The sequence below is a fragment of the Pyrenophora tritici-repentis genome (assembly GCF_003171515.1).
Source record: "Pyrenophora tritici-repentis strain M4 chromosome Unknown M4_contig_00046, whole genome shotgun sequence".
NCBI classification, from domain to species: Eukaryota; Fungi; Ascomycota; class Dothideomycetes; order Pleosporales; family Pleosporaceae; genus Pyrenophora; species Pyrenophora tritici-repentis.
The window spans coordinates 1-10,502 of NW_027094009.1; the positions used below are offsets into that span (position 1 = coordinate 1).

General features: G+C 49.2%; 3 protein-coding genes across 3 annotated transcripts; 2 read left to right on the plus strand and 1 right to left on the minus strand.

Moving 5' to 3' along the window:
- Positions 1–29: 29 nt before the first annotated feature.
- PtrM4_154560 (uncharacterized protein) lies at positions 30–1,993 on the plus strand (the record flags this gene model as incomplete). The annotated part of the gene is made up of 4 exons (XM_066110388.1): positions 30–244; positions 482–1,117; positions 1,161–1,415; positions 1,469–1,993. Coding segments are annotated over 4 exons (1,631 nt in total), but the record flags the coding sequence as incomplete, so codon positions are not given.
- A 184-nt stretch (positions 1,994–2,177) lies between these two features.
- PtrM4_154570 (uncharacterized protein) lies at positions 2,178–4,466 on the plus strand (the record flags this gene model as incomplete). The annotated part of the gene is made up of 2 exons (XM_066110389.1): positions 2,178–2,653; positions 3,602–4,466. The coding sequence occupies 2 exons, from the start codon at positions 2,178–2,180 to the stop codon at positions 4,464–4,466; spliced, it is 1,341 nt and encodes a 446-aa protein (XP_065958587.1).
- Positions 4,467–4,784: 318 nt separating this feature from the next.
- On the minus strand, positions 4,785–6,111 carry PtrM4_154580 (ComEC, membrane metal-binding protein; the record flags this gene model as incomplete). Its single annotated transcript, XM_066110390.1, has 2 exons — positions 4,785–5,675; positions 5,785–6,111. The coding sequence occupies 2 exons, from the start codon at positions 6,109–6,111 to the stop codon at positions 4,785–4,787; spliced, it is 1,218 nt and encodes a 405-aa protein (XP_065958588.1).
- Positions 6,112–10,502: the final 4,391 nt, after the last annotated feature.

Below are 10,502 nucleotides of genomic sequence, written 5' to 3' on the forward strand. Positions count from 1 at the left end.
TGCTGGGCGTCAAGGAGGACGGATGGAAGGGGCCGGAGCAGTACCCGCGATATTATCGGCGGTGATCAAGATCGCTCGGTTTATGGTCGTGCAGAAGGGACTAGAAATGTCAGGGCCCGAGGAGGATAGCGGCGATGAGACAGACGACGACTTAGATGACAGCGCGTACGAGAGCGGGCCAAAGCCAGCGACGGCGTCCCAAGGGGTGTTTGCAGTTAGTGCAGAAATGATGGACCGGTTCATGGTGCGCGGCAGCCATAGCCCATGCAGTGGATGTTGGATTTGCGGACGTATGGATTGAAGATCCATTACAACACTACAACCCGCGGGCATGTAGAGTGGACGAACGGCGACGAGCAGACTCCGCAACAATCAATCGGATCGGCATGATTGATTCCTATCTAGGTTAAAGGCTGCCTAATAAAGTAACTCTTTAACCTATATAGGAATCAATCATGTCGATCGATTGATTGTTGCGGAGTCTGGCGACGAGCTGCTGTACAAAGAGCTGCATTTTAGCATGGCGCAGTTCCGCGGCATGGTACATGGGCTGGCTAGCGAGAGCCGGCGATTATTAACAGAGGAGTTAATGTTTAGCAGCAAGGCAGCGCCGGTGCCGGCAGTGCCATGGGAGAGCATACGTGACAACCCAACCGACGAGCGGCCAGGATGGAACTTTTTGAAGGATCATCGCACAAACATGCCCGTCAACGGCGAGAGGTGGTTATTTGAGCGGGTAGGCGAGAGCGCCAGCATCCGGAGTCGGTTCATGAAGCCCGGGACGCAGTCAGGGGTAGACCGACAGGCAATAGAGCGATACATGGACCGGGTGGTAGAATTTCGCGAGAAGCTGGCGGTGTTAATGCATATAACGGGTGGGCAGCCAGCGCGAGGGCCAGAGCTACTGAGCGTACGGCATAGCAACACAGTGCAAGGGGGGCATCGCAATATATTCATCGAGGACGGCATGGTGGTGTTTGTGACACGGTACCACAAGGGATACAAAGTCAGCGGCGACGTCAAGATTATCCATCGATATTTGCCGCGCGAGGTGGGCGAGCTGGTAGTGTGGTATATGTGGCTGGTGTTGCCGTTCCAGCAGCGGCTCGAGGCGTTGGTGTGGGAGAAGGAGGCAGTTTCGTCGCATATGTGGCCAGCAGACCCAGCGCGGCCGCAAGTGGACGACCGATCGGCTGCGGGAGGCGTTGAAGCGCGAGAGCCGGATCGCGATGGGCCAGGAGTGGACGTTTGCCGGGTACCGGGAGATGGCGATTGGCATCAGCCGGCGGTTTTTGCGTGGATCGACAGCGTTCCAGGCAGATGAGGGCGAGGAGAATAAGGAGTGGGCTGAGGAGCAGGCAGGAGATTCGATTGCCGACGAGCAGGCGGGCCATACGTCGCACGTGGCGGGACTGGTATACGCGCGAGGATCATGGAGCAGTCAGGGGCCGTGGCGGATAGGCGGCAGCAGTTCCGGGCATCGAGCACGGATTGGCATAGATTTTTGGGCTTCCAGGCAGGCTTGGACGACCAGAGAAGAAGCAGCAAGCGGAAGAGAGCGCCGTTTGAGAGCGAGGCAGACGAGGCAAGGGTGGATCGGTGGCAGCGGCTGAGGAAGATGGACGCGAGAGCGCAGCTGAAGCGCATGATGGGCGAGGAGGCCAAGTTCCGGGGGGTGCAGGAGGCAGCGATCAAAGCCATCACAGCAGGCGAGAGTCCCGTAGTAGCGGTGATGCCGACGGGGGCAGGCAAGAGCTTGTTGTTCATGTTGCCGGCGTGGGCAGAGCAGGGCGGCACGACGGTGGTGGTAGTGCCGTTGATCGCGTTGCGTGGCGACATGGCACAGCGGTGCAAGAAGCTAGGGATATCGTGCGTAGAGTGGCAGAGTCGGCGTCCGCCAGACGCAGCAGCGGTGGTGTTAGTGACGCCCGAGTCGGCAGTTGGAGAGGAATTTGCAACGTTTTTAAACCGGCTACGAGCGACGCGCAGCTAGATCGGATTATTATCGACGAGTGCCATATCGTGTTAAACCGGCAGTACACGTTCCGCAAGCAGATGCAGCAGCTAGGTAAGCTAGTGGCTGTAGAGACGCAGATGGTCATGTTAACAGCAACGTTGCCACCAGCGAGGAGGACGAGTTATTCCGGCGAATGCATTTTGAGCGTGGGCAGGTAAGAATGTTTAGGGCACCAACAGCACGGAGCAACATAGCGTACCGGGTGGTAAGGGTAGAGAAGGAGAGGAAGAGACAGGAGGTAGAGGCAACGGTGTTGGCGATGGTACAGCAGAAGGTCCGAAAGTATAAGAGCGGCAAGATTGTAGTGTACGGCAACTCAGTGCCAAAGGTCAAGGGGTTAGCCGAGAAGCTCAAGTGCCATGCGTATCATCACCACGCGGTTGGCAAGGCAAGCATGTTGGAGGAGTTCATGGGCGGCAAGCAGCGGGTGATTGTGGCAACCAGCGCGTTGGGCATGGGAGTGGACGTGCCCGATATCCGGTGCATTGTCCACATGGATTGGCCGTTTAGCGTGTTGGATTACGCGCAGGAGAGCGGGCGAGCCGGGCGAGACGGGGAGCGGAGCGAGGCCATCATGATGGTGCAGGACGGCGAGCAGCGAGCGGCGGATGACAAGCAGGGGGAGGCGGAGCAGCGGTTGGTGCGAGCATACGTCGAAGGCATAGACGAGGCGGCGACATGTAGACGGGTAATGTTGGACGGGTATTAGACAGGCGCGAGGCCGAGCGAGCTCGGTGCGAGGAGGGAGAGGAGAGGTGTGACGTATGCATGAGAGCCGACGGGGAGGAGATGGAGGAGGAGATGGAGAGGAGGAGATGGAGGAGGAGATGGAGGAGGAGATGGAGGAGGAGATGGAAGAGATGGAGGAGGTGGAGGAGGTGGAGGAGGTGGAGGAGATGGAGGTGGTGGAGGTGGCCGAGGGCGGCAGCAGCAACGAAGAAGAGGCGGAGACATTGGAGAGGGAGCAAGAAGAGGCGCGGCAGGCGTTTAATCAGCAGCAACGAGAGCAAGGCGGCCCGCGACAGAGATTGATACAGCAGCGGCAGCAGGAGTTCGCCGACGTCGAGTGGCTGCGTAGGCAGCTGGCGCAATGGATAAACCGGTGTGGGTTATGCGAGGCGGTAGGGCAAGGATCGAGCGCACACGACGTACGGCAATGTTGGCGACAGGAGAGCCAGCGGATCAAGGAGTCGATTAAGAGGATGGAAGAGACAATTAAGTTTGAGCGTTATTCGGGCTGTTTTTGGTGTGGAGTGCCGCAGGAGATATGCAATCGGTGGGAAAGGAATAGTTTTGGGCGATATCAGAGAGTCCAAGACGGGGATTGCCAGTATAGAGGGGTATTAATAGGCGGGTTATTAAGTATAGCATTAGGGCGGAGCGAGGTAGGAAACCGATGGACGGCGCGGTTAGAGGAGTTCGGGGTTAGTAATTCAGGAGCAGCCGACGTTGTTTGAGTTTTTAGGAAAAAAGCGATTGTTAGAGACGGTTGAGAGCAATAACTTAGCAGGAGAGTTTTGTTGGATTACAAGATTAATAGGCGAGTAGAGGAAATATAGAGAGTTGTAACGTTGACGAGGGTAGCTCCAACAGCTCGAGTAGGTCGGATAGTGTAAGCAGCGATAAAGGCAAGAGCAGCAAGATCAGCGAGAGCGTAGGCAGGGTTAGCAGCAAGAGAGATAGCAGCAACAGTGACGATAGTAGCAGCAGTAAGAGTAGCGACGAAGGCGAGGGCAGCGAGAGCAGTGATCAAGGCGAGAGCAGCGAGAGTAGTGACGAAGGCGAGGGTAGTAAAGATATTAGAGGTAGCGAAAGCAGCGGCAACAGCGAGAGCAATGAGAGCAACGACAAAGACGAGGGCAGAGAAGGTAACGAGAGCGGCGAGAGCAGTAAGAGCGCAGGCAGCGTTGGTAGCGAGAGCAATAGCTGCAACAGTGGCGATAGTGGCGATAGCGAGGGCAGCGACGACGGCGAGGATGGCGAGGATGGCGAGGATGGCGAGGACAGCGAGGGCAACTTGATGGCAGGTAGCGAAAGCAGTAATAGCAGCTTGAGCAGGGAGGAAAGCGAGGGTCGTGACGACGGCGAGAGTAGCTCCGATAGCGAGAGCAGCAAGAGCGAGAGCAGCAAGAGCGGCAAGAGCAACGAGAGCGAGGCAGGCGAGGCAGGCGAGAGCAACGAGATGGCAAGTAGCGAGAGCGAGGCAGGCGAGGCAGGCGAGAGCAACGAGATGGCAAGTAGCGAGAGCGTAGGGAGCGAGAGAGGCGAGAGAAATAAGAGCAGCGACATGATAGGTACCGTTGGCAGCGAGAGCATCGAGAGCCGCGCATATAGCGAGAGTAACGAGAACAGAGCGAGTAGCGAGAGCAGCGACGACGGTAAGGACAGCGAGAGCAGGAGCCGCAGCGGCGAAAGGAGTTGTAGAAGCCGTAGCAGCGGTAGGAAGTGAGAAGCAGCGAGAGTAGCGCGAGCAGTGGGGGACAGCAGGGACAGCGAGAGCAGTAGGGAAAGCAAGAGCAGGGGCAGAAGTAGTTATAGCGGCCGCAGGCGTAGTAGGAGCGGTGGGGAGTGAGGAGCAGAAGCGAGGATATCGATAGCAGCGAGAGCAGCGAGGACGGCGGGGATAGTAGGGATAGCGGGATCAGCTGTGAGAGAAGCGAGGATAGCGAGAGTAGGAAAGCAGGAGCCGCAGGCGCGATAGAAGTAAGAGTAGCAAGAGCAGTAAGAGCAGGATGTGTAGCCGCGAGGATAGAGGCAATTAAGGTAATTAAGGTGATTGCGATGATTGCGAGGACAGTAAGAGCAACAAGGGCAGCGCAAGAAAGGGGCGAACGGCAAGGGAATTAACTATTAAGTTAATTGTAGCGATTGCAAGGACAGCGGGAACAGCGAGGATAGTAAGGGCAGTAAGGGTAGAAAGGACAGCGGAAGCAGCGAGGACAACGAGGACAGCGAGGATTGTAAGGACAGCGGAAGCAGCGAGGATAATGAGGACAGCGAGGATAGTAAGAACAGCGAGGATAGTAAGGACAGTAAGAGTAGCGAGGATAGCGAAAGTAGGAGAGTAGCAGTAGCAATAGCAGTAGCCGGAGGTGTATATAAGCTGTAAGAGGTAAGAGGTAGAAGTAAGGATATTATAAGCAGCAAGGATAGCAGGGGCAGAAGCGGCAACAGGTGCAGGGGTAGTAGGAGTAGTAATAAGAATATTAAGAGCAGTGCAAGTTACAAGGACAAGGGACAAAGTAAGGACAGTAGAGATAGTAAGAGTATCAGGAGCAGCGAGAACAGAAGCCGTAGGATTGATAGCGAAGATATTAAGAGCAGCAAGGAAAGCGAAAGTAGCGAGGGTAGTAAGAGCAGCGACAAGAGGAGCGGTAGCGGCCGCCGAAACCGCAGTTACCGCAGGTGGAGGAGGCGTAGGAGGTAAGGGGCAGAAGAGAGCAGTAGAGACAGCGGGAACAGCGGGGAAAGCGAGAGCAGCAAGAAGGACGGGGATAGTAGAGATAGAGGAAGTGGCGAGAGCAGAAGCAGTAATAGGGAGGATTGCGGAATGCGGAGGAGTAAGAGCGGTAGGAGTAAGAGTAGCAAGAGCAGGACGTAGAAGTAAGAGCCGTAGGAGCAGGAGCAGTAAGAATAGCAGGAGTAGCAAGGGTAGGAGCTTTAAAGGCGGCAGCAACGAGGGTGTTACAAGCAGCGAAAATAATAGGAGCAGGGAGAGTGGTCGCAGTAAGGATAGCGATAGAAGCGAGGTTGGCGACAGCAGGGACAGTAGTAGTAGCAAGAATAGCGAGAGTAGCGAGAGCAATAGCAGTGAGAGCTAGAGCATTAAGAGTAGCAGCAATAAGAGCAGTAACCGTAGGAGTAGGCGCATTAAGAGTAAAAGCTGCAGGAGTAAGAGCAGTAAGGGCGGAAATAGTAGGAGCGTAATTAGCGAGAGCAGGAGCAGCGAGGACAGCAGGAGCAGCTGGAATGGCGAGAGCAGCAAGGACGGAGTGGATAGCAAGAATAGGAAGCGTAGGGGCCGCAGTGGCGATATTTGTAGAAGCGGCAGTAAACACAGGTGTAGTAGTAGCCGTAGGAGTAATAACGAGCATGTTAAAAGCAGCAAGGACGGCAGGAACAGCGGGAGTTGCAATAGTAGAACCCGTAACCGTAATTGAATAGACAGTAAGAGTGATAGTCGCGATAGAAGGAAAAGTTACAAGAATAGCAGCCGTAGCCGTGGTAGAAGCAAGAGTAATTATAATAGAGGCAAAGATAGTAACAGTAGTAAGAGTAATAAGCACAGTAAGGGTATAGTAAGAGCAAAAGTTTAAAGAAGAGTTATTTATGTTAAAAATAAGTATGCAGGTATAAAGCAAAGAAAAGAAAGATTCGAAAAGAGAGAGTATAAAGTTGGTGAGATTCATAATCGATAGATGAGGTAGGTAAAACAGGTATAGTTTGTAGTATATTATTAGATAGTGTTTAAGAAAGAAATCAAGCATAGAATTAAGTAGGATTTAAGGATTAGGATTGTAGTAGAAGACAGAGCAAGTTATTAGGAATACATTAATAAGAAGATAGAAGAAAAGATTAAGTTTATATAAAAGTAGAGTCATAAGAAGAAGATATAAATAAAAAGATATAAGAGATTATGTTTCAATAATATTAAAAAGAGATGTTAGAAAAGAAAGAAGAATAAAAGAAACCCGATATAATTTAAGAGGAGTATAGTAAAGGGAATAGAAGATAGGTAGAAGAAGAAAGAGAGAGAAAGATAAGGAAGTTTATAGAGAAGGACATAAGAAGCAAAAGATAAAGAGAAAGAAGGAGAAGTAAAGAAAATAGAAAGAGAAGTAAAGAAAATATATAGAGCAAGTAAAGAGAGAGTAGCAAGAACAGCAGTAGTAATAAGGATAAGGATAGAGTTAAGGTACAGTACAATAATGCATAGTGGGTATTTAAGCAACAGTAGTAAGACGAGGCAGGCCGTGTTGGACGTGCATACAGTAGGTAGAGTTTAAGTTTACCGACGCAGAATAGTGATAGAGGTATATAGGGTAGTAGATAATGCGATGCGGTATATAGACGGCGGTAGGCGAAGGACAGAGCCGACACAATATACAACAGTATTAGAGAACTAAGAGGTAGTAGGCAAAGGAGATAGTTGAAGAAGTATTTAGGTTGTGTTTAGTATAGCGAATGGTATAACGTGTGTATACAAGCAATAAGAAGATAATAGATACGGAGGAGATTAGACAGCAGATATAAAAGATTGTTAGTTTCGAGGGTATTTATAGCAAGGTTGTTAGGATTAGTATAGGGAAGCAAGAATAGAGTAGCATAGGGATAGATAGGAGGTTAGTAGAACAGAGAGTTAAAGTAAATTTAATAGAGGGATTCGTAAGACAGTTTTAGAGCAAGTAGGGGTTAGGGTGTACAGAAACGAATAGGTTAATAAGAGAGTTTTATTAGAGTCAGCCGTTTATAATAGAGGAGAACAATAAACAACAGAGGTTATTGCAGAGAAGGGTATAGGCCGAGGTAAAGGGAAGAGAGAAGATATAGTGGCAATAGGAAAAGTTTCCGAGTTAGGGTATTTAGTAGATGTTATATAGATTAAGTGATAAAAGCGAGTAAATTAGATTAAAAATAAGGAGAGATAGAAATAGATGAAGAGGAAAGGAAAGAAGAGAGAGGAACAGAAGAGAGAGAGGGGAAGGATGGATGTGGTGGAGAGGAGAGATGAGGAGGGGCAGGGAGGGTTGGAGCAGCAGGAGCAGGAGCAGGAGCGACAAGGCGGGTGGCGGAGGTGAATACAGCAGCGGCAACAGGAGTTTAGGGAGGTAGAGTAGTGAGGTAGGGAATTAGGATGGTAGGGGAATGGATAGGGAATATGCAAAGGGGCGGATAATGGGCGAAGCGAGGAAAATATAGGGAGATGTTGGTGAGGGGAGGGGGGAAGTGTAAAAGAAGCGATTACGATTGTTTTAGAGCCGATTCAGTTTAAGGGTTATTAGGGGCGTTTTTGGTGGGAGGTAGAGTAGGAAAGGAATTGTTAGGGGCGGTATTAGAAGGTAAGAGATGCAAATTAACAGTATAAAGGAGTATTCACGGGGGGTTTATTAGGGCAGCGTTTAGGTAGAGGGAGGTAGGAAAGCGTTAGGGGGCGGGGTTAAAGGGGAGAAGAGGATTTATAGTAGATAAGACAGGGTTAGGGGTATAGAAGGAAGAAAGGGTTAGGGTTACAGAATGAAGAGAGGGATAGGTAAGAAATGAATAGAAGAATAAAAATATTCATAAGGAGATAAAGGAGGATTAGATTACAGGCAAAATAAGGTAGAAGAGCAATTCGTTAGGTAGTATGTAGAGGGGAAAGAGTGGGTAATAAGATATAGAAGGCGAGTATTAGAAAAGTATTTGGAGGGGCAAGGAGGCGAAGAGAGATATAAAGAAGAGGAGGAGAGATTTTTAGTGTGTAGACAAGCGGACAAGGAGATAGACAGCAGCAAAGAGCAGTAATAAAGAGGAGATATAGTAGAGAGGAGGGTAGAGCAGTAGGAGCAGGAGCGACAAGGCGGGTAGTAGAGTTTAATACGGCAGTGATAACAGGAGTTTAGGCAGGTAGAGTAGTAAGACAGGCAATTAGGATAGTAGGGGAATAGATAGGGAATATGCGAAGGGCGGGTGATAAGCAAAGCGAGGACAAAATAGGGAGATGTTAGTGACGGGGAGGAGAAATACAAAAGAAGCAGTTAAGATTGTGTTAGAGTAGATTTGTATAAGGGTTATTCGTTATGTATTTAGTAGGGAGTTAGGCAGGAGAAATGTAAGGGGTAGGAGAGGAATTGTTCGGGGCAGTATTGGATAGTACGAGACGCAAATTGATAGTGTAACAGAGTATTAATAGGGGGGTTAATAGAGGAAGAGGTAGGGTAGAGGGAGGTAAGAGAGTAGTGGAGGGCGCGGTTAAAGGGTTAGGGGTAGAGAGAGGAAGGGTCAGGAGGAAGGGTCAGGGAGGGTAGAAGGATCAGGGAGGGTAGAGAGGATCAGGGGGGTAGGAGGATCAGGGAGGGTAGAGAGGATCAGGGAGGGTAAAGAGGGTTAGGTATTATAGTATAAGAAGATAACTAGAGAAAGTAAGTAAAAAGAGTTAAGAATAAAAAGTGGATAGTAATAATATATAGGGGGTTTTAGAGAGGAGGAAATATAAGAGAGTTTACTAGAAAATAAGAAAGAGGGTTTCAGAGTAGGCAGAAGCGTAAAGCAAGAGCATAGGGCAGAGGAAAAGAGGAAAAGAGGTAGAGTTTAAAGAAGGCCGCCGGTTGCGGTAAGGAAGATGCAAAGGCGAGAGTAGTAGAAGAGAATATAAGAGAGGATTATATGTTAGGGGTAAATAGGTAAGAGGGGGCGGGGATTTAGGGGCGCAAAAGGAGGGTAGAGAAGAAAATACAAGAGAGGTAGAGGTAAAGGGTTAGAAAGAGAGTTAGAATAGAATTTTTATAAGATAAGGTAGGTTTAGAGGACGCAGAGTTGTAGAGCGAAGTAGAGGGTAGGGTGTAAGAGTAGAGAGTAAGGAGTTAAAAGAAGTTAGATAGGGCGTATAAGTAGTAACACCCCGTTTTTAGGGTTAAGAAGTATTTAGGAGGAGAAAGGGAGAAGTAGGAAAAGAAGAGGGAGAGTAAGAGTAAGCCGTAAGGTGTCACAAAGAGGGTAGAGTAAGAGTAGAGGAGAGAGTAGAGGGGGTGGTGGGTGGACCGTAAGGTGTTACAAAAAGGGTGAGTAAGAGTAGTTATTGTAGGATTAATTAGGTTATAGGAACGCAGGCGGTGGAGTGAGTTCCGGGGGCGCAGTACAGCAAGTCAGACGGGGCAGATAGGACAGACAAGGAGGCGAAACAAGTAGTAAGGGGGAAGAGGAGGTTTCACAAGTAGGTAGGGCGAAGAGAGGGTTTCATAGGTAAGTAGGATATAAAGAGAAGGGGAGTGTTAGGAAGAGATAAGTAAGGTATTATAAAGAAGAGGAGTATGTGTTATAAGGGTAGATAGTAGCGTGTAAAGAGTAGAGTAAAGAGTAGAGTAAAGAGTAGATAGTAGAGAGTGTAGGAAGTTAAGAAGGAGTAGAAGTGGTAAAGGAAGAGAGGGAGTAGGTAATAAAAACGGTAAGAGAGAGTAAAACGCAGAAGGAAAAGTAAAGAAAGTAGGTAAGTAAAGAGAAGTAGTAGGTAGTAGAAGAAGAGAAGTAGAGAAATAAAGAAAGGTTACAGGGTTAGGGAGAGTAAGAAGGGTAAGGGAGTAGGGATAATAGAAGAGGATAGAAGAGATAGTAAAAGAGAAAAAAGAGAAGAGATATAAGAAGAGAGAAAGAGTGAAGAAGAGAGAGATGATAGTTAATATAATATAGAAAAGTAAGAAAATAGATATAAGAGAATAGAATAGTAATAAAGAGTAAGAGTAAGAGCAGAAGTAAAGGAAAGGAAGAGAGAGAAAAAGGAAAATGAGAA